This window comes from Jaculus jaculus, chromosome 18 (assembly GCF_020740685.1).
Source record: "Jaculus jaculus isolate mJacJac1 chromosome 18, mJacJac1.mat.Y.cur, whole genome shotgun sequence".
Lineage (NCBI taxonomy): Eukaryota > Metazoa > Chordata > Mammalia > Rodentia > Dipodidae > Jaculus > Jaculus jaculus.
This window is the reverse complement of record NC_059119.1, coordinates 59,569,585-59,592,934: the sequence shown is the minus strand read 5'-3', so window position 1 is coordinate 59,592,934 and position 23,350 is coordinate 59,569,585. Positions and strand designations below refer to the sequence as shown.

The 23,350-nt window shown below is 46.9% G+C and overlaps 1 protein-coding gene across 3 annotated transcripts in view; it reads right to left on the bottom strand.

Annotated features, from left to right (window-relative positions):
• Positions 1-14,778: 14,778 nt before the first annotated feature.
• Aftph (aftiphilin) overlaps positions 14,779-23,350 on the bottom strand; it is a 67,445-nt gene continuing 58,873 nt past the window's right edge. For all 3 annotated transcript variants that reach the window (XM_004660082.2, XM_004660083.2, XM_045137530.1), the window contains one exon: positions 14,779-15,882. In XM_004660082.2, the coding sequence (XP_004660139.2) occupies positions 15,738-15,882 (145 nt within the window). In that variant the 3' untranslated portion in view covers positions 14,779-15,737. The remainder of the gene's footprint in view (positions 15,883-23,350) is intronic.

The window sequence follows — 23,350 nt, the reverse complement described above, 5'->3', positions numbered from 1 at the left end:
AATAGAGCTGGAGCCAAACTTCAAAGATATAGGATCCCTCAGAGCCCTGGATTCTCCTCTTCTTCTTCCTCACCTCCCTCCTCCTCACAGTCCAGCAATGTGGAAAACTGGAGGAGAAGGAAAACATCAAGTCTATTAGCCAAAGGCGAGGTGCAGGAATGGGGACAGCTGACCCGTGGCTTGTGTGGGGATTCAGCGAACCGACCGTCCCCTTCCTGGAGAAAACACAGGGGAGGGCGGTAGCCACTGAGGAGACTCAAAACTCACCAAAGCAGAAAAAGAGGCTGCCGAGAACTCAACTCTAAACGAGCCATGCGCCGTGCGTGGTAGTGCACGCCTTTAATCCCAGCACCTGGGGGCAGAGGTAAGAGGATCACCATGAGTTCGTGAGTTCGAGGCCACCCTCAAACTACATAGTGAATTTCAGGTCAGCCTGAGCTAGAGTGAGACCCTGCCTCAAAAAAAAAACAACAACAAAAAAGAAATAAAATATAATAATAAATGAGCTATCCATCACACCCTGCAAGACTCTGGGAAGTACAGAAGTTGGAGCAGAAAGCAGGTAAGAGCTACGGGGTTGGAAGGCTACTGTGGGTCACTGTGGTAGTTTGAACAGATGTCCCCCAATAGATTTAGTTTTGTTAAAGCTTCTTGGGTTTCCAGCTGCTTGGCTGGCAGAGGTGTCACTGCGGGTGGATCCTAGGGCCCAGCCCTAGAGTGTGTTTGGAGAGGGATCTGAATTCCAGCCTGAAGGTATGCAGGGCGCTTGAGCTCTGCCTGGGGTTCTGGAGGGAGCTTGCTTTTGGCGCTGGTGACAGTGTTTCTCTCCGCGGGGACCTGTGAGAGGGGGCCGGCTTCTTCCGCCATTACCGAATTTGCCCTGGATCTGTAAGCTTCAATAAATCCCTTCTTCCTCCCATAAACTGTGTCTGGTCTGGAGGTCCATCCCGGCAATGTGAAGCTGTCTGCCACAGGCACTGTCCACCTGACCTCAACTGACCCATGGTGGTTACCAGTACCCCCATGAGACCAGCATGGTTCTGAGCCCATCAGCATCTTGACATGGAGGACTGAGGAGGACAGAAAAGAATGGAACAACAAAACAGAGGAAAAACTACCTATTAAAGGGTGGGTCCTCAGTGGAATGGGGATGGAGGAGAAGAGACAAAAACAAAAAAAAAACAACAACAAATAATAAAAGGATAGTGGGATGATAATAGGACCAGACTATAGTATGTTCATATATTGAAGTTTTCAATTAAAAAAATACAGGGCCAGGCATGGTGGCACATGCCTTTAATCCCAGCACTTGGGAGGCAGAAGTAGGAGGATCACCATGAGTTCAAAGCCACCCTAAGACTGCATAGTGAGTTCCAGGTCAGACTGGACTAGAGTGAGACCCTACCTCAAAAAACCACACTCACACACACACAAGAATAATAATAATACAGGGCTGAAGAGGTGGCTTAATGGTTAAAGCATTTGCCTATAAACCCTAAGGACCCAGGTTCAATTCTCCAGGTCCCACATAAACCAGATGCACATGGTGGGGTGGGGTTTGTGTCTGGAGTTCGTTTGCATTTGACAAAAGGCCCTGGTTTGCCCATTCTTTCTCTCTTTGAAATAAATAAATAAAAATAAAATATTTTAAAATATACAGTGCCAACTTTGCCCTGAAAAGTAAATTTTTTTTTAAATATTTGTTTTTGTTCATTTTTTTTTATTTATTTATTTGAGAGCGACAGACACAGAGAGAAAGACAGATAGAGGGAGAGAGAGAATGGGTGCCCCAGGGCTTCCAGCCTCTGCAAACGAACTCCAGACGCGTGCGCCCCCTTGTGCATCTGGCTAACGTGGGACCTGGGGAACCGAGCCTCGAACCGGGGTCCTTAGGCTTCACAGGCAAGCGCTTAACCACTAAGCCATCTCTCCAGCCCAAAAGTAAATTTTTTAAATCAAAATGACTTTGTTTTTCTTTTGATAAATCCAAATAAATATACTTAGGTAGGGTAAGGCTAGAAACCCAGAGAGACAAAAATATAAAACTTAGAATACTTGCCTTTGCTCTAGTCAGCCATGTTGACTGCTAAAATATTGCATATATTTTTGCAAGGTCTTCCTAAGTACAGATGCATGCACACTGTTTTTTAAATGTTAGTATTATCCACTATGTCATTCAGCAACTGTGTGGCAGTCTGTTCTATAACATATGATAATTCATTGAAGTGATCTCTTAATGTCTGATGTTTAGAAATTTCTAGCTCTTTGTCGCTGCTGTGGTGAACAGTTCTAGTTAAGCTCACGGCGTCCTTACCTGGAATCTTAGCATGAAATAATGGGTCAGGGGCAGAGGTAGGAGGGCTGCTGTGAGTTTGAGGTCACCCTGAGACTACATAGTGAATTTTAGGTCAGCCTGGGCTAGAGCTAGACCCTACCTCAAAAAAATTAAAAAAAAAAAAAAAAAACAGAATGTCAAGTGCTACATAAAGGCAAGACAATTACTTCTTGTATAAACTACGGTGGAATGTTTTCACATATTTTATGATCTATTGTGATAGGGAGAGATAAAGCCTATAGATTACAAGTGAATGAATTTATCAATGAAAAAAAAAAGGCCAGGTGTTGGTGGTGCATGTCTTTAATCCCGGCACTTGGGAGGCAGAGGTAGGAGGATCACTATCAGTTCGAGGCCACCCTGAGACTGCATAGTGAATTCCAGGTCAGCCTGAGCTAGAGTGAGACGCTATCTTGGAAAACCAAAAACCAAACAACCAAACAAACAAACAACCAGGTGTGGTGGCCCGTGCCTTCAATTCCAGCACTGGGAAGCAGAGGTAGGAGGGTCACTGTGAGTTCGAGGCCTCCCTGAGACTACATAGTGAATTTCAGGAAAAGAAAAAGAAAAGAAAGAGAAGAAAAGAAAAAAAAAAAAAGGTGAGTGTGCCCGATTGACTTCTGAAAAGATTATAGCCACTTGGTCTCATAGTAGTGTTTAAAACTTACATTCCTCCCTTAATCATCCCCACACATAAACATGCCCTTGCTCTTCCTGGGAATATTCCTCCGTTAGGAAAAAAAAAAAAAAAAAAAAAAGGCCAACAATTTGATACATGCAATGGTATCTCGTTATTGTTTTATTTAGCATCCTTTAATTATTCATGGGGTCAACGGGTTTTCCTGTGCCTATGCGCCTTTTCTGTTTTGTCTTTGTGGATGGCAGGCATGTCTTCTGTCCATTTTTCTACTGGGTGTCTTATTTCAGACAAGTAATTCTCAGCTGTGTCACAACCACTTGGAAGACATTGAAAGGCAGGAAAGGAAGGAAGGAACGGAGGAGAAGGGTCTCCCTGCAGGATAACTATCTGAGGATCCCAGGCACTAGTAGTTTGTGAAGGGTTCCTGTGTTTGTAGCTGGAGCCATAGTTGAGGCCATTGTTATAAATTCGATTTCTCCCACGGTCTGGCTTCCAGCATTTTCATTAAAGCACTTATTCTCAGCCAGCTGTGGCGCACGCCTTTAATCCCAGCACTTGGGAGGCAGAGGTAGGAGGATCGCTGTGAGTTCAAGGCCACCCTGAGACTACATGGTGAATTCCAGGTCAGCTTGGGCTAGAGTGAGACCCTACCTCAAAAAGCCAAAAATAAAAATAAAAAAGTTTTCTGAAAACTGGGCAGCAGGGTTACAGAGCAACGCAGCACCTGCCTCACTCATTCAGGAAGTTTGTTTGCAGAGGCTGGAGGCCCTGGCGCGCCCATTCTCTCTCCCTGTTTCTGCCCCCCCCCCCATCGCTCTCAAATAAATAAATAAAAATAAACAAACAAAAAAATTGTAGCCAGAAAAAGTATCCTTGGGTTTAACATTTTTCCACGCCTCTAGTAGTTTCTCCCTGTGAAATGGGGCTAACCTCTGGTGAGCTATAGACCAGCAAATTCAAATGTCTTCCTAGCCTCTCCCATAGGCGTTCATACAGCACGTGAACGACTTTGATGAGCCATGGCCTCCTGCAGAAGGCGGTGTGCGGAGCCCACAGGACTCCTTGGAGGCCATAGGCAATAGAGGCAGAATGCTGTAAACAGCTCAGGATTTTAATATAAACAGAAGCTGAGTGGATCGATCCTTTGAGGAAATGTGTGTCAACTTCCACATCACTCCCGGTCACGGGTGGGGAAACCCCATTTCTATTGCGAGGCCGGGGGGCTGCTGTCAGTTATCAGCAAGGCACCCAGCTATGTGAGTGAACAGAGGAGGCATCCCCTAGCCCCAAGGGGCTCAGTCTACCCCTGCAGACCGTGCTGGAGCCAGAGCAGGGGTGTGGGGAGTCCCCGAGAAGTGACCAGCAGGCCAGAGGCAAGGAGAAGGATCTGGAGGGCTGATTGCATTTCTTTTATTTATTTATTTACCTTATTTATTAGTTCTTCAAGGTAGGATCTCACTCTGGCCCAGGCTGACTGGAATTCACCATACAGTCTCTGGGTGGCCTCGAACTCACGGTGATCCTCCTACCTCTGCCTCCCGAGGGCTGGGATTAAAGGCTGTGCCACCACGCCCGGCTGTGATGTGAGGGTGCTGGGCCAGGACCACTCCCAGGGGCACTGGCTGGGGAGGACTGGTCAGGGAAGAGGCGGCAGTTACCTTCTTCCTCCCGGGAGGCTGACCGGGTCCCCGCCTTGCAAACCCTTCTCCAGAGGACCCTCGCCACCCACCTTGCAGCCCTCGACAGGGTTGGGTGGGGGATGGTTTCTGAGGTTCCTTCCAGCTCCAAGGGGCTTGAACATTTTTTTTTCTTGAGGTAGGATCTCACTCTACTCCAGGATGATCTGGAATTCACTATGTAGTCTCAGGGTGGTCTCGAACTCATGATGATCCTCCTACCTCTGCCTCCCGAGTGCTGGGATTAAAGATGTGTGCTGCCACGCCTGGCCCAAGCTGATTCTTTTAAATTTATTTATTTGTTTTTATTTATTTGAGAGTGACAGACACAGAGAGAAAGACAGGTAGAGGGAGAGAGAGAGAATGGGTGTGCCAGGGCTTCCAGCCTCTGCAAATGAACTCCAGACGCGTGCGCCCCCTTGTGCATCTGGCTAATGTGGGTCCTGGGGAACCGAGCCTCGAACCGGGGTCCTTAGGCTTCACAGGCAAGCACTTAACCGCTACACCATCTCTCCAGCCCTAAATTTATTTTTTATTGACAACTTCCATAATTATCGACGATAACCCATGGTCATTCCCTCCCTCCCCCACTTTCCCCTTAGCAACCTCACTCTCCATCACATCCCCTCCCCCTCTCAATCAGTCTCTCTTTGACTTTGATGTCATCATCTTTGCCTCCTATTATGATGCTCTTATGTAGGTAGTGTCAGGCACTGAGAGTTTCTTTTTTAATCTGTACTGTTTTACAATTAATGACTTTTAATAAACTCTTTCGGGGTTAAAGCATTCAAGAGGCTCACCAGCGCAGTGTTTGTCTTTTTTTGTAATATTTTTCTTTTTCCTGAGGAACTCCTGCTTGATGCAGGTATTTCCACATCTGCCTTCTAGTGATCTGAACAGACTCTTTATCTGCTTTGCCCACTTTTTCTCCCCTATTGATTGCCTCACCACTTTATGACCCCAATTCACATGCTAGCCCAGTCACTCATGCTCCAGCATGGGGCTCAGCAAAGCCACAAAAGCCCAGGCTGACCTGGAACTCACTCCAGTCCCAGGCCCGCCTAGAACTCACAGCGATCTTACCTCAGCCTCTCAAGGGCTGAGATTAAAGGTATGTGCCCCCACACCCAACTTATTTTGGTATTTTTATTTATGTATTTGTGTGTGTGTGTGTGTGTGTAACAACAGTGTCTTTTGCCCCTGCGAACAAACTCCAGATGCTTTGCTAGAAAAGGCTTTGAAAGCAATTTCCTTTAACAACTGAGCCACCTCCCCAGCCCCTACTGATGCAGGGTTTTGGGTTCAGGGGAGAATTAAATTCCTCAAGGATGCAGGAGATCGCAGGTTCATGGACCCCAACTTTTGGGTCCTGTAGTCCAAGTTAGCAAAGAATTGAAAATGCAGAGTCAGAGAAGGTAAATTATAAATCATGAGGTTTATTTCAGGGAGCGTTAGGGAAGCCCAAGTCAAAGATGGTCTCCCCCCCACCCCCCCCCAGCCTGGCTAGAAACGGGGAGAGGGATGGAGAAAACATCCTTCGCAAAGTGCAGATCTCCAGGGACGAAGCCTCTGGGGAAGGGGCTCACACGCAAGCACTCAGAATTTAAAGAGAGGTTTCACGTGTAACCAAGCGCCTCCAAGCAAGGCGGAAAAGCAGCCAGACAAGAATAAAAACAGCTGGGTGTGGTGGCGCACACCTTTAATCCCAGGCAGAGAGGTGGGAGGATCACTGTGAGTTCGAGGCCACCCTGAGACTGCATAGTGAATTCCAGGTTAGCCTGGGCTAGAATGAGACCCTACCTGGAAAAATAAAATTAAAAAAAAATATACACACACACCAAAAAACAACAACAACAAAAAAAAACAACCCTCCTCCTCCCAAGCCAGCCTGGGAAGAAAAAGAGACTAGAGAGACTTATGCACGTGTGTCAGGAAGGATCCAGAGGGAGAAGCCACCCGGTGAGACTCCTCAGTGACCCGATCGGCCGGGGTGACTCGTCTCCCAGGCGGGGCCTTGAAGAAGCAGGAAATGCTGCCGGCAGCCATCTTGACTGGCACTGGGTCAGACTTGGGTTCTAGTCCTGCCAGGACAGGCCAGGGGCATCTCCTTGGGCCTCTCTCTGTTCCTGGATGATTTGCCTATTCAAAGCTATCAGGCTCCTAGCCTCCACTGCTTGCCGTCCCACCTTACATACTGATCCCTGATCCCATGATAGGAGGCAGCTAGAGCTCAAGCTCTGGCCAGCGATCTGCTTCCTGCTTTTCCCCTGGAAGCAACACTCAGGCCATACCAGTGGTCCTCAAAGGTTCAAGATTACACACACATACAGATAAAATTTTAAAATATTCTCAAATGCCTTAACTGCTAAGCCATCCCTCCAGCCCATATATTTTATTTTAGAGAGAGAGAGAATTGGCACTCCATGGTCTCAGCCACTGCAATCGAACTCCAGACGCTTGCGCCATCTAGTGGGCATGTGCAACCTTGTACTTGCCTCACCTTTGTGCCTCTGGTTTAGTGGGATCTGGAGAGTCGAACGTGGGTCCTTACGCTTGGCAGGCCAGCGCCTCAACTGCTAAGCCATCTCTCCAGGCCCAGGATTTCTTTTGAGGCAGGGTGGTGGCGCATGCCTTTAAGCCCAGCACTTGGGAGGCCAAGGCAGGAGCAGGAGGATCTCTGTGAGTTTGAGGCCAGCCTGAGACTACAGAGTTGAATTCCAGGTTGGCCTAGTTAGCCTAGGCTAGAGGGCTACTGTGAGACCTTGCCTTGAAAAACTAAAAGAAAAAAAGAAAAGGATTCCTTTTGGACCAGTGACCTCGGAAACCTTGAGCTAGCAGGGTCCGAGAACTGCCTCAGACTGGAGAAACCCAACTCCAGACACGTTCTGCGTTCCCTCCAGGCCCCATGTTGAAATGATTAGTGAGAACAATCGCTGGAGTCTCTTCTTTCACAATTCTTCAGAAACACATTCGGAGGACAAAGCTCGGGCCATGCTGACGTTTCTGGAAGTGCTTGGGGGGGCCCTTCTGGAGTAATCCACGGAGGTGTGTCCCAGAGGCAGCAGACGCTCCCTTTCAGAGGTGGGGACAGGGGCTGGGCCGGCTTTCCTGCTGGCCACGGGGGAAAAGAAGACGGGACAGCCCAGCAGGCACTGGCCCGCACTGCACTTAGCAGGGACCAGGCACCTTTTCTCTTTGTTTCCCCTGAGGAGCTGTTGTGCTCATTGTCTCCCTGTCAGCGAGGCTGATATTAGATAAACGCCAGCTGTCACTGGTGGGCTCTGCCCCGATTTTCTACTCCCAATACGTCTTTTCAACAGGTGTCTGGTGTCACAGTGCCCGCGAGGTCCTGCCTGCCTCACAGATGTTAGGAAGTTTTAGCCACAAAACCAAAAAAAAAAAAAAAAAAAACCTGGAGTGGAAAACTAGTGTCCAGATTTCCCTGAAAATGGAGCTTTCCAGGCCTGCTGAGTTCGGCATTTTCTTTCCAAACATCTGAAACAGCAAATAAAGAGGGGTCTGAGTTAACTGTGGTGCCAGTACACTGGAGGCCCAGAATGTGGGGAGAGGGACGGACATGGGTGAAGGGTGCTGAGGCAAGCGCCAGAGTGACAGAGAAAGTCTTCTCTTAGAGCTATTTTATTTCTTTGAAAGCGACAGAGAGAGAGAGAGAGAGAGAGAGAGAGAGAGAGAGAGAGAGAGAGAGAGAATGGGCACACCAGGGCCTCCAGCCACTGCAAACAAACTCTAGGCACATGCGCCACCTTGTGCATCTGGCTAACGTGGGTCCTGGGGAATACGAGCCTCGAACTGGGGTCCTTAGGCTTCGCAGGCAAGCACTTAACCGCTAAGCCATCTCTCCAGCCCCACTTAGAGCTATTTTGAAGGAGGTCCAGCTGGTCTCTTGAGCCACTGAATGACTGACTTTCACTGCATCAGAATCTAGGCTCTCTAGCGGGACATAGTGATTCACTATTTTTTTTTTTTTTTTGGTGTTTCAAGGTTTCACTGTAGCCCAAGCTGACCTGGAATTCACTATGGAGTCTCAGGCTGGCCTTGAACTCATGGTGATTCTCCTACCTCTGCCTCCCGAGTGCTGGGATTAAAAGCATGCACCACCACACCTGGCGTGATTCACACTTTTAATCCCAGCACTCTGAAGGCTGAGGTAGGATTGCTGTGAGTTTGATGCAAGCCTGGGCTAGAGTGAAACCCTGCTTCAAAAAAATATATATATGGGGGGCTGGAGAGATGGCTTAGCTGTTAAGTGCTTGCCTGTGAAGCCTAAGGACCCAGGTTCAAGGCTCGATTCCCCAGGACCCATGTTAGCCAGATGCACAAGGGGGCGCACGTGTCTGGAGTTCGTTTGCAGCGGCTGGAGGCCCTGGTGCACCCATTCTCTCTCTCTCTCTTTCTCTGCCTGTCTGTCACTCTCAAATAAATAAAAGAAGAAACAAAAATGTTTTAAAACATGGGAGCCAGGTGCAGTGTCCCACACTTTTAATCCCAGCACTCCAGGAGGCCGTGGTAGGAGGATCACCATGAATTTGAGGCCTCCCTGTGACTACACAGTGAATCCCAGGTCATCCTGGGCCAGATTGAGACCTTGCCTCAAGAGAAATGTGTATGTGTGTGTGTGTATGTATGTATGTATGCTGGCTCTCAGGGCAACTCAGCGAAAACAAAGCGACACAAGTTGAAACCCCGCTCAGTATTCCTTCTGATGCTTCCCGTGACAAAAGCTGATCTGGGGGCTAGAGAGAGGACTCGGCAGTTAAGGCGCGTGCCTGTGAAGGCAGAAGACCCTTGCTCTACACTCCAGCTCCCACATTAGCCTGCGCACAAAAGTGAGGAAGCGCAAGTTTGCACATGCCCGCTAGGTGGCGCATCTGAAGTTCGATTGTACTGGCTGAGGCCCTGGTGTGCCAATTCTCCCTAACACTTCTCTTTTAAAATAAAATAAAATAAAGCCGGGTGTGGTGGTGCACGCCTTTAATCCCAGCACTTGGGAGGCAGAGGTAGGAGGATCACTGTGAGTTCGAGGCCACCCTGAGATTACAGAGTGAATTCCAGGTCAGCCTGGGCCAGAGTCAGACCCTACCCTGGAAAATCAAAAAATAAAAAATAAATAAAATAATAAATCTTTTTTCTTTTCTGAGGAAAGCCCAACAGACTGGCCTTCTTCTTCTTTTTTTTTTTAATGAGCAAGAGCGAGAGAGACAGAAGAGAGAATTGGCACGCCAAGGCCTTCAGCCGCTGTAATCAGACTGCAGACACGCGCTGCACTACCTCGTTTGCATGTGCGACATTGCACATGCGTCACCTTGTGCATCTGGCTTATGTGGGATCTGGGGAGTCAAACATGGGTCCTTAGGTTTTGCAGGCAAGCGCTTAACTGCTAAGCCATCTCTCCAGCCCTAAGTTTTTTTTTTTTTTTTTGTAGAGGGAGGTTCCGAAGTAGGGTCTCACTCTAGCCCAGGCTGACTTGGAATTCACTGTGTAGTCTCAGGGCAGCCTTGAACTCACAGGGATCCTTCTTTCCCCCCCCCCTTCCTTCCTTCTTTCTTTCCCTTCTTCCTTTCCTTTTCTCTCCTGTTTCTTTCTTGTTTTCCTTTTCTCCTTCTTTTTCCTTCCTTCCTTCCTTCCTTCCTTCCTTCCTTCCTTCCTTCCTTCCTTCCTTCCTTCCTTCCTTCCTTCCTTCCTTCCATCCTTCATTCCTTTCTTCTGTGCCTCTGTGTGTGTGTGTTGCCAGAGCCTCTTGCCATTGCAAATTGAAAGCCAGATGCTTGCACCACTTTTTTTTAACACTTTTCTTTCTTTTTATTTATTTGAGCAAGCGAGAGAGAGAGAGAGAGAGAGAGAGAGAGAGAGAATGGGCACGTCAGGGCCTCCAGCCACTGCAAACGAACTCTAGATACATGCACCACCATGTGCATCTGGCTTACGTACGTCCTGACTGGGGAATTGAACCTGGATCCTTGGGCTTTACAGGCAAGTGCTTTAACCACTAAGCCATCTCTCCAGTCCTTGCACCACTTTTTGCATCTGGCTTTCCTGGGTAGCTTGGGAACTGAACCCAAGATAGAAGACTTTACAAGCAAGTTCTTTTAAAATATTTTTTGTTCATTATTTATTTATTTATTTGAGAGCAACAGACACAGAGAGAAAGACAGATAGAGGGAGAGAGAGAGAATGGGCGTGCCAGGGCTTCCAGCCTCTGCAAACGAACTCCAGACGCGTGCGCCCCCTCTCCAGCCAGACCACCTGATCGGAGGGGACCAGCTCGAGGGCCTAACCAAGTGGTGTTCAGGCTCTGCTTCTGGGCGTGGATGTGTGATGTTGTATATAAGTTTCTTCATTTAAGTTTCAATTTCTATTTTATTTATTTTGTTTATTTATTTGAAAGTGACAGAGAAAGAGGCAGATGAGAGAGAGAGAGAGAGAATGGGAGCGTCAGGGCCTCTACCCACTGCAAACAATTTCCAGACGCATGCGCCCCCTGGTGCATCTGGCTAATGTGAGTCCTGGGGAATTGAGCCTTGAACCGGGGTCCTTAGGCTTCACAGGCAAGTGCCTAACCACTGAGCCATCTCTCCAGCTCTAGGCTTCAATTTCTTCAGGTTTGAGAATTGAATCCTCATTGGCTCTTAACCGTTTGCAGCAACAGGACGTTGTCAAATGGGATTTTCTGTAATCACCGGCCCGATGTAGTGTGTAACTGTAGAGCTCACCCCGACGCAGACGCCTGGGCTTCCTGCTGCTGCTTTGGAAAGCAAGAGGACAGCTTATGGTTAGGGACTAAAAATGACATTGTCACCTGCAGAAAGTCATGCAATCAAGCTGCAAAGATTAAAAAAACAAATCTCAGAAAAATCGCACTATGTTTTAAGTAGGTTTTATGATTCTGAGCTGGGCTACATTCAGAAACTATTCCGGACCGTGTGCGGGTTGGATGCCCCTCTGTGTTTTTCTTTTTGCCTAAGTGCTTGGGGTTAAACCCAGGGCGTTATCCACGCTCAACATGAAGTTTACTGCGGAACCACATTCCCAAAGCTTAGCCGTTATATAGAGTCCACTTCCTTATTTTATGGCTAGAGTAGCTGAGCCCAAAACTCTTGTGGCTGGGTAGTACCAGCTATGCTTAATGCACTCCTGGCTCATTTTGTGTTCCTTCTGCTCCCGATTGTCTTAATTTGTTCCCTTAAGGTCCCAGTGAATCTGCCCTTGACACATTCCTTTCCCCCTTGGAAAAGCACTCGGAAACAATGAGTCTATTCTGAGGCATTGTAGCCTGAGACAATGACCCTGGAATTCCCTTCTCACTGCGGATCACTTTCTCAATGAAATACTGAGAACTAAAGATGTGCAGCCCAGACTTCCGGTTCCTCTACATTAGCTCATCTGGCCTCTTTTCCTGTTACCATAATCCATGTCCTCCCACGATATAAGTCCTTCCTAGATTCGTTTGCAGCTAAGTTCTGACCAACTGGTTGCAACAGGGGTTACTGTGTGAACTGTCCTTCCACAATGGCTGGGATGTGGGCGTCCTGTGGACCATAAAGTCGAACCTGCACGCTGCGAAGGGGGAACTCAAGGCAAGAGCCGCAGATCTTGTGGAGCCCCTGTCAGCCCTGGGAAGCCTTCCTTCCGGGTTTTAAAGGAGAAAGAGGAAAACTTCCCTTTATGTGCCCCACTCTGGGTGAGTCTGGGGGTTGTGATGGATGAGGGAGCTGGCTTTAGGCCGGGAAGGGCACAGATGACTGATGAAGCTGGGTGGCCCGGCACACTGAGGTTCCTCCTCCTGGGCCTCTTCCCCTCTCCAGCTCTGCAGGGTCGTCCAGCCAATGATCGGGACAGGCTGGTGGGTGACAGGCTCTCCCTCAGCTGTGCTTGTGGGACGACCAGGACTCACTGCTTTGTAGTGGACTTGAACCCTGTCCGCTGCAAGGTGGAGTATTTTTGGTCCTTGGTACTGAAAGACTTTAATTTAGGACAATCTATGATTACCTGTTGTGATTAAAACAGCAAAAACCGGTGTGACAAACAGAAGAGAAGTCTGCCTTATTTATAAGTGGTTATAAGATAGGGATACCCATTTTCAGCACCATTAAAAATGAGGATTGTGGGAGTACTTGTGGTGGTTTGATTCAGGTGTCCCCCGTAAACTTAGGTGTTCTGAATGCTAGGTTCCCAGTTGATGGAGATTTGGGAATTAATACCTCCGGAAGGCAGTCTATTGTTGGGGGTGGGCTTATGGGTGTTATAGCCAGCTTCCCCATGCCAGTGTTTGGCACACTCTCCTGTTGTTATTGTCCACCTGATGTTGGCCAGGGGGTGATGTTCACCCTCTGCTCATGCCATCGTTTTCCCTGCCATCATGGAGCTTCCCCCTTGAGTCTGTAAGCCAAAATAAACCCTTTTTTCCCCACAAGCTGCTCTTAGTTGGGTGATTTCTTTTTTAACTTAATTTTATTTTTTTAATTTATTTGAGAGCGATAGACACAGAAAGACAGATAGAGGGAGAGAGAGAGAGAGAATGGGCACGCCAGGGCTTCCAGCCTCTGCAAACGAACTCCAGACGCGTGCGCCCCCTTGTGCATCTGGCTAACGTGGGACCTGGGGAACCGAGCCTCGAACCGGGGTCCTTAGGCTTCACAGGCAAGCGCTTAACCGCTAAGCCATCTCTCCAGCCCAGTTGGGTGATTTCTATCAGCAATGTGAACCTGACTGCAACAGTACTTAAAAAAAAATCATTTGCATGTGTGTATAGGCTTGCCAGGGCCTCTTAACCACTGCAAACAAAATGCCAGACACTTATGCCACATTTTTGGGTCTGGTTAATTTGGATGACTGGGGGATTGAACCTCAGTCTGCAGGTTTTGTAAGCAAGTATCTTTAACCACTGAGCCAGCTCCCCAGCCGCAAACAAGTTCTTGCTTTATCATTTGAGGTGGTCCTTTCTCCTGTGGCTCCTTCTTGATCTATCAGACCTTTCCACAGGGTCTGCCACAGCTCTGCCTGGCTAAAATTTATTGACTGGCTACATATTTGACAAGTACCTTCTATCTTGTTTTATTCTTTTATTTTTTTGAGACAAGGTCTGGATCTGTAGCCCAGAATGATCTTGAACTTAGGACCCTCCTGCTCCAGCCCCTCAAGTGCTGGGATTATAGGAATGCACATCTTTAAGATACCAACCCTGTAAGTAGCCTCATTCTGATTTTGTAAAAAATTATTTAATTGGTTGAGAGCGGCAGATAGATAGAATGGGCGTGCCAGAGCCTTTAGCCACGGTAAAGGAACTCCAGACACACGCGCCCCCTTGTGCATCTGGCTTACGTGGGTCCTGAGGAACCAACTGGGGTCCATAGGCTTTGCAGGCAAATGCCTCAACCGCTAGGCCATTTCACCAGCCCATCATTCTGATTTTTCAGTTACTAGACTGGTAAGTTTTCTCATGATAACCAAGATAAGGAACAAGCTCCTCAGGCTAGTTACGTCTGTTTAACGCTCCCACTGAGAAGGTGCACGGCGCGAGGGACGAGTGGCTGTTCTGCAGCTACGCCGCCTTTGAAACAAAGGCCGGGTTGAGAAGAGGCAGGCGGGGCGCTGGGAGGTGGGCTGGCTAGGCATCCTGTCGCTCTCTGCGCCTCCAGAGGGTTCCGGGGCCCATGGGATGAGCCTGGAAAGCAGGAAGCTGTCGGTGGTGGTGGTGCATGTGTTCCCCAGGAACATTCTGGAGAATGTGAGGCAGGCTGTTGCTGGATGACTGCTCTTATATCATGAACTTTTTTTATTTTCACACACGTCTAATGACGATATTCTAAAAATTACTTTTCTGCTCACTTTACTTTCATAAATGCTCTTGAAAAGTTCTCTGCAGACCCCTGTTTAACTTTGCTAATGTTATATCGAACTGTGAGCATCTCTTTCATGATACCATGTTGTATAGAGAAAACCAGCTCTAAAAACACAGATCAGACTCTTCTAGACCATATTCTGATCCTTCGACAAAGTTCTACTGACGGACTCCCTCTGGAACAAGATTCATTCAATTCTGAACAGATGTCATCTCTAAATGATTGCATCTTCCTTCTGGTACTTAAGTTCAAAGACAAAAGGCTCAATTTCTTTTGAATTATTTTTATTTTTGTGTAAGCTAAAAGGAAATTTGCACACTGAAATCTCAAAAGACCTTGGGCATGCACATTAACCTTATTAGAGGTTCCTCTATATGTCTCTTTTATTTTTCCATAGGAATTTCCCCAAACATTTAAAACCCATAGTTTTTACTGTATATACAGCCTAAACCATAGCAATCTATGATTATGTCATTTTACACTGTGCAAAATCCTCAAAAAATAGTGGTATGATAGAACAAAAAAAATCAGTAACAATTGAATTTCATTGTAAGACATTCATATAATTTGGTCCTTCTCCAAATCAAACTAATTGAAAACAGGCACAATCTCTCTAAACCCTCCAATCCAGTTCTACAGTGATCCACCCTACAGCCAGCGAGCCGCTGGCGAGGCTCCTTTGCAGAAGGCCACGCAGAGCTATGCCAGACCGAAAAGACGGAGAAAACAAGCCCAAAAATGTTAACGAGCCATCACACATAAAATGAAAGATTAAATAGGGATTTTGGAACTCATTTAAAAAATGATAGTAAGAGCAATTCCACATACGATAGGACAAATTAAGTGGGACATTCAATGGAACTGGAAAAGACTGAAGGGGATTTCACAGACAGTGGAGATTTGAATTTTTAATTTTCTTTTTTATTTCAAAAGTTTTGTAAGAAGGACACCACCAGTGTATTTCACAAAGACATAAATGTATACAACCCAGGAACACAAAAAGAATAAATCTTCAAAAATGTTCATCCCCGATTATTTACATTTTTTCTAATATAAATTTAGGACTTCAGTATGTAAATAAATATACATCATTATGTATACCTTTCTAGTGCGGCTTACCAACAAATCAGCTGAATTAATTTTTTTTTAATTAGAGAATGTATTTCGAGGGTAGGAAGGGATGGAGGAGAGGACGATGATCTCAAGGTGGCCAGCTCAACCGGCGGTCAGTCGGCGTGCTCTTGGGCGCTCGCGGAAGGCTTCAGCGTGGCCGGGAACATCAGCACCTTGGCGTGCATGAACGTCAAGTCCGGAAGGCTGCTGATCACCTTGGCGGCTTCTTCACTCAGGCGCTCTTCTCTTTTCGGCTTCCTGTCAATAAATGACAAGTGTGTCACCGGAACGCTGCTGCAGGTTAACTGGGAAAAGCATCCTCTGGAGGTAGGTGGGGAGCAACCCTAGGGTACTTGAGCATCTTTTCCTCTGTCAGCTTCCCCCACCCCCCAGGTTAGATCTCACTCTAGCCCAGGCTGACCTGGAACTTACTCTGTATTCCCAGGCTGGCCTCGAACTCACAGCAATCCTCCTCCTACTGCCTCCTGAGTGCTGGGATTAAAGCGTGCACCACCACGCCTGGCACCATGCCCGGCACGGCTGCTCCGTCTTTTACTACTTTTGTGTGTGGGCTTTCTGTATGCTCAGTGTCAGGAGGGCCACACGGCTTGCACGTTCACTCCCTAAACACGCACACTTCACATGGCCAGTGGTGTGGCTCCAAGCTTTACTTAAGGCACAACTTCAGAATATCACTAAGCAGAAGTATATTACTGAAGCCCCAATAACACTTCACCCAGTGGGATTTCTCTCTGCTCTTTGTGAATTGTCACGTGGCTCCGAGACCGTGAGCCACTGCAGCTCAGGCTTGCTTCCCATCGCACTGGGGCCGGCGGGGAGGAGCACACAGGAGACGGGGAGCCACCTTCACCTCTGCAGGCCTGGTGACCCGGCTGTCTGACCTGGGCGCCTGCACTGTGGCAGGTGAGCAGGCTGGAGCCCGGCACAGACAGGGAGGGCCAGGCCACGCGAGCGGCATCCAGCGTGCTCACAGAACGTGACCGCCACCCTGGCTACCTTTCACACGTGTAAAGAGAGTGAAGGAATGCTCAGTCACACAGATATGCTTACATATACGTCATCTTACGCTGACGTAAGCCCAATTCTTTTACTGTAAGCATTTAGTAAGTGCATCAACACTGACCTCAGTTCTAGGGTTGTTTTTAGAAAAATGCAACAGAAAGTCTTCGTTTTTATAGTAAAATCTACACTTTTTTTTGGGGGGGGGTTCAAGGTAGGGTTTCACTTTAGGCCAGGTTGACCCAGAATTCGTTATCTAGTCTTAGGCTGGTCTCAAACTCACAGCAATCCTCCTACTTTTGCCTCCCGAGTGCTGGGAATAAAAGCATGTGCCCCCACACCCGGCTAAAACCTCTATTTTTAATTGCCCTTACACTGCAGGAAAGCTATCAGATGGGTGTCTGAGGAACTAGGTCTTTGCATCATTCCAAACACAAATAGGACACATGCTTTCTAGTCGCGAAGTGAAAACTAGAGTTGAACAATGGGAAGGTCGGCCTTGCTCCAGTGGTCAATCACTAACAACGTCACTGGCATGTCTGAGGTCTCTGATGTGACAGAAGACCTCTGATGTAGCCCAGTCAAATGTTGATTCTGTATTCACAAACGTTCAGGAATACTTTCCAATGTACAGGAAACAAGGAGAATAAAGAACAAGGACACAGTGACCACGATCTGAAGGACAGAAACCAGGCCTAGGAAAGCCTATAAGACAACGTGACTGTTTCCACCCCAAGATAGAGTCTCACTCTAGCCCAGGCTGACCGGGAATTCACTACATAGTCTCAGGGTGGCCTTGAACTCATAGTGATCCTCCTCCTACCTCTGACTCCCTAGTGTTGGGATTAAAGGAGCATGCCACCACGCCCACCCAGCTCTGTTTTTTCTTTTTAATCAAACAAACTGATGCTATCAATTGGAAAACAAAAGGGGTGGGGGTACTGGAGAGATGGTTTGGCAATTAAGGCTCTTGCCTACAAAACCTAGTGACCTGGGTTCAGTTCCCGGGACCCACACAGAGCCAGATGCACAAAGTGGCACTTGCATCTGGAGTTAGTTTGCAGTGGCTAGCAGCCCTGTGCCTAGTTTCTCTCTCTGCTTGAGAATAGATAATTTAAAAAAAAAAAAAAAAGAAAGAAAAAGGGCTGGAGAGATGGCTTAGTGGTTAAGTACTTGCCTGTGAAGCCTAAGGACACTGGTTCGAGGCTTGATTCCCCAGGACCCACGTTAGCCAGATGCACAAGGGGGCGCACACATCTGGAGTTCGTTTGCAGTGGGCTGGAAGCCCTGGCGTGCCCATTCTCTATCTGCCTCTCTCTCTCTCTCTCAAATAAATAAAAATGAAAAAAAAACAATTAAAAAAAAAAAGAAAACACAAAAGTGGGGAGGGGCTCGAGTTAACGTGCAAAGCAGGATGGCCTGTGTTCAATTCCCTTAGGACCCTTGTAGTGGCAGATGTAGCTTGATGCATGCTTCTGTTGTCTGTCTGCAATGGCAGGAGGCTCTGGCATGCCTGTACACTTTTCCTCTGTTTCTGTCTCTCTCTCTCAAAATGACTAAATATTAAAAAAAAAAAAAAAAAAGAATAAGAAATCAAAGGGGATGGGGAACCATAGTCAGGTACAGTAACTGGACGGGGCAGTTCATGAATCGAAAGCTCACTGAAATTGAGACATGGACGACTAACAGCCGTTAGGGTCAATTGCTATGCACTTTAAGTTCTCTCGCTTTCCACCCCCCCCCCCCAGACAGGGTCTCCCTCTGGCCCAGCCTGGCCTAGAATTTACTATGTAGTCTCAGGGTGGCCTTGAACTCATGGTGACCCTCCTACCTCTGACTCGGGATTAAAGGTGTGTGCCACCACGACTGGCCAGTTCTCAATTTTAGTTAAAACAAACAAACAGAAAACACAGAAGTAGAAAAGTACATGCAATAAGCAGTACAGTGGTCTGATGGTTAAGAATGATACTTTAATCTTCTAACTTCCTACAATATGCCTTTAGCACTTCTGTAATGAAAACAGTTATTTAAAGCAGTAACAAATATGACTGCATAAAACAAATATAGACTGATTTCCCCATTTATGGAATGCAGATGGGGTTTGGGAGAGAACCAATACAAAGTTTTTAACTAAGAAATAGCTGGGAGGCTGGAGAGATGGCTCAGTGGCTAAAGATGCTTGTTTGCAAAGCCTGATGGCCTGGGTTTGAGTCCCTAGTACCCATGTGAAGCCAGATGTACAAAGTGGCGCATGTGTCTAGAATTTGTTTGTAGTGGCAATAGGCCCTGGCATGCCTGTATTTATTCTCCTTCCCTCTCTCTGCTTGCAAAACAAAACAAAACAAAAACCAAAGAAATAGCTGGTAATAGGATTTTACCAACAGTTTTCAGACGTATTACTTGCAGGCAACATGACACTGTATTTAAAGGTTTCTTGAAGTTCACACACTTCATGGAGTGGACGCTTGTACTTGTAGCCACTGTCTACCTCGTGTGTGAAGTTTACACACTTCATAGAGTGGACGCTTGTGCTTGTGGCCAGTGTCTACCTCATGTGTGTGCAGACACAAGCACGGGTGAGGCCAGAGGAGGCTGAGCGCGCCCTCCTCCAGCGCTCCTCCCCGAGGGCTTCCTCGAGACAGCGGCTCCGTAAGCCCAGAGCGCCACCTTCAGCCACGCGGCGCGGCGCGGCTCGTCGGCAAGCCCCAGCAGTCCTGTCTTCGCGCTCCACAGGACTAGACTGACAGCTGCGCACAGCCAGGCCCCTCACTGTTACGCGGGTGCTGGGGAGAGAACTTAGGTGGTCTCAGCCCTCAAGCTTGCCTGGCAAGTGCTCTTATTTACTGAACCATTTTCCCTAGCCTGCTATTCTTATTACAATATATAAAGCAAATAGTTAAGAATTTGAAAATCGGGCTGGAGAAATGGCTTAGCGGTTAAGCGCTTGCCTGTGAAGCCTAAGGACCCCGGTTCGAGGCTCAGTTCCCCAGGACCCACATTAGCCAGATGCACAAGGGGATGCACGCATCTGGAGTTTGTTTGCAGTGGCTGGAAGCCCTGGTGTGCCCATTCTCTCTCTCTCTATGTGTCGCTCTCAAATAAATAAAAAATGAAAAAAAAGAATTTGAAAATTATTTAATTTTTTCTTTTTTATTCTTATTGACAACTTCCATAATTACAGACAATAACCATGGTAATTCCCTCCCTCCCAAGAATTTGAAATGCAAATGTCTTTAACTGCTGAACCCAGATTCCTGAAAAACATTCTATCAAAGGCAGTGATATAATTTTGATCTACTTGCTCTCTAGTTAAAATTTGTCCTTTTTGTCAGCAGTCCAGAAAACATATCTATGATCAATTTACATTTCTCCTAAGGACACGTATGCCAAGACCTTTTAGAAGGGAGGAAAAGCTGCCCTGGTGGCATTTGCCTTTAATCCTAGCACTCAGGAGGCAGAGGTAGGAGGATCACTGTGAGTTTGAGGCCAGCCTGAGACAACATAGTCAATGCCAGGTCAGCCTCTCTAGAGATAGACCCTACCTTGAAAAACAAAACAAACAAACAAAAAAAAGTGGGGAGGTGGGGAGAGAGAAAAGAAAAATCTTTTCAATAAGCCAAACAGTGCTAGGACCACGATGTCAATATGCAGAGGGAAAACAAAACAGAATGGGGACCCCTCCCTCCTGCCATCACATAGAAAATTTAATTAAAATGGACGAAAGACCTAAATATATGACTGCCACTATAAAACTCTTTGAAGAAAATCTAGGCATACAACTTTCTTGAAGATAGCACTTAGAAGGCAGAGGTAGGAAGATCAGTGAGTTCAAGGGCAACCTGGGACTACAGAGTGAGTTCCAGGTCAGCCTGGGCTAGAGTGAGATGCTACCTTGAAAACAGGCAAACAAACAAACAAGCAAACCAAAACCTTTCTGACCATGAATTAGGCAGTCATTTCTTAGAGCTGAAGCACAAAGAACAAAAGGAAGTGAAAGAGGGCTGGAGAGATGGCTCAGAGGTTAAGGCATTTGCTCTTGTAAGGCCTGATGACCCAGGTTTGATTCTCCAGTACCCATATAAGCCAGATGCACAAAGCGACACCTGCATCTAGTTATTCGGTAGCAGCAAGAGGCCTGATGTGCCTACTCATACTCTCTCTCTCTCCTTGCAAATAAATTCAGTATTTTTTAAAGAAGAGAAAGTAAAAAGATAATCTGTGGAATGAGAGAAAACATCTGGAAATTATGTAGCTGACAAAGGCCTAGTATTTGTCATCTATAAAGAACCCTTACAAATTCTGATAAAAAACAGGGCTGGAGAGATGGCTTAGCAGTTACGGTGCTTGCCTGCAAAGCCAAAGAACCCAGGTTCAACTCCCCGGGACCCAGGTAAGCCTGATGCACAAAGTCATGCATGCGCACAAGGTGGCCTTTCAGGGTGTGGAGTGTGGCCGCAGTGGTTGGAGACACTGGCGTGACAATTCTCTGTCCCTCCATCTCATTTAAAAAATAAATAAAAGGTCCAGAGAGATGGTTTAGTGGTTCAGGTGCTTGCCTGTGAAGCCTAAGGACTCATGTTCGACTTTCCAGATCTCACGTAAGCCAGACACACAAGGTGACGCAAGCGTGCAAGGCCACACATGCGCACGAGGTGAGCGTGCAAGGCCACACGTGCGCACGAGGTGAGCATGCACCTGGCGTTTGATTTAGTGGCCGGAGGCACTGGCTAGCTTGTTCTTTCCCTCTCTCCTAAAGGCAGGTGCCACCACGCCAAGCAAAAGAAGGGGGGGGTGGTTGGGCTACATTTTGCCTTAAAAACCAAAAAAGTGAAAATAAATATTCAATAGCTAAACAAAATGTGCTATTTCTAAAAATGGAATATTATGTAGCCAAAAAAGGGCATTAAATACCAACACATTGCTACAAAAATGGATGAACAGCTAGGCATGGTAGCGCATGCATTTAATCACAAAACTTGGGAGGCAGAGGTAGGAAGATCATGGCCTGGGACCATGGAGAGAATTCCAGGTCAGCCTAGGCTATAGTGAGACCCTTCCTCAAAACAGCAGCAGTAAAAAAGAGAAAAGGCTCAGCAGTTAAAGGTGTCTGCTTGTAAAGCCTGACAGCCTGGGTTAGATTCCCTAGTATCCATGTAAAGTCAGATTCAAAGTGGCGCATGCATCTGGAGTTTGTTTGCAGTGGGAAGAGGCCTTGGTGTGCCCATTCTCTCTCTGATTGCAAATAACTTTATTTTTTTTTAATGAATGAAAAAGGCTGAAGACATGGCTCAGTGGTTAAGCTGCTTGGCTGCGAGACCTATGGACCCAGGTTCAATTCCCCCATACCCACGTAAGTCAGATGCACATGGTGGCACATGTGTCTAGAGTTCGTCTGCAGTGGCTACAGGCCCTGCCACACCCATTCCCTCTCATATAAATTTACAAAAATAGATTTTAAGAAATGGATGAACAAATAATGCTAAGAAGCCAGACACAAAAGGCTATGACCCCACCTCTATCAGGCTGAGGGTTTAAATCAAACCCAGGGCCTTGTGCACTGCACGCTAGGCAAACAACCTACCACTTAGCTATAGCCTCAGCCTGAGATTTTGAGGCATGCATGCCCACTTTAGGCAGATGTACAGAAACAAACAGGTTAGTCATTGCTTGGAGTTGGGGAAAGGAAGTGACTGCTAATAGGCACAGTTTTTTTTTTTTTTTTTTAAATATGGGGAGGTGATAAAAATGTTCTGGAATCAGTGGTGATTGCTGCAAAGCCTTGTGAATGTACTGAACACCAGTGAGTAATACATGAGGCAGATTTTATGACAGGTGAATTAGATCAATAAAAAGCAGCCCTCCTCAGAAAAGAAAAACACAGTATCTTAAAAAAAAAATACTTTAATTTTATTTATTTATTTGAGAGGGGGTGGGGAGAGAGAGAGAGAGAATAAGAGAATGAGAGTGGGCACACCAGGCCAGGCCTCCAGCCACTGCAAACGAACTCCAGATGCATGCACCCCCTTGTGCATCTGGCTTAAGTGGGTCCTGGAGAGAAGAACTGGGATCCTTTGGTTTTGCAGGCCAATGCCTTAACCGCTAAGCCATCTCTCCAGCCCCCAAATACAGTATTTTTTGAAGCCATTAGTTCTTTAGCTTGTATAAATTTCAGTTAGAAGTCTGTGGCTGCTAAACAGCTAGCTACCCATTGATTTAAATTAGAAAATACTTTCCCCCACTAGGAAAGGTAAGCAAAAAGATGGACTATTTTGAAATTAGGAATATAAACTACTTTTTTTTTTTTTCTTTCGAGGTAGGGTCTTGCTATAACAGCCCAGGCTGACCTGGAATTCACTCTGTAGTCTCAGAGTGGCCTCAAACTCAACAGTGATCCTCCTACCTCTGCCTCTGGAGTGGTGGGATTACAGGCATGCACCACCACACCCGGCTACATTTCTTTAAATAACTAAAATGAGGGCAAGTGATATAGCTCAGTGGGAAGGTGCTTGCCTTACATGCTGGGGGTCCTGGGTTCACTCCCCCAAATGACAAAAATCCCAACAAACAAAACATATAACTGGGGCTGGAGAAATGGCTCACTGGCCGGCAAAGGGCTAAGGACCCAGGTTCGATACCACAGTACTCACATAAAGGCAGATGCATACAAAGTGGTGTATGAATCTGTAATTCGTTTGCAGTGGCTAGA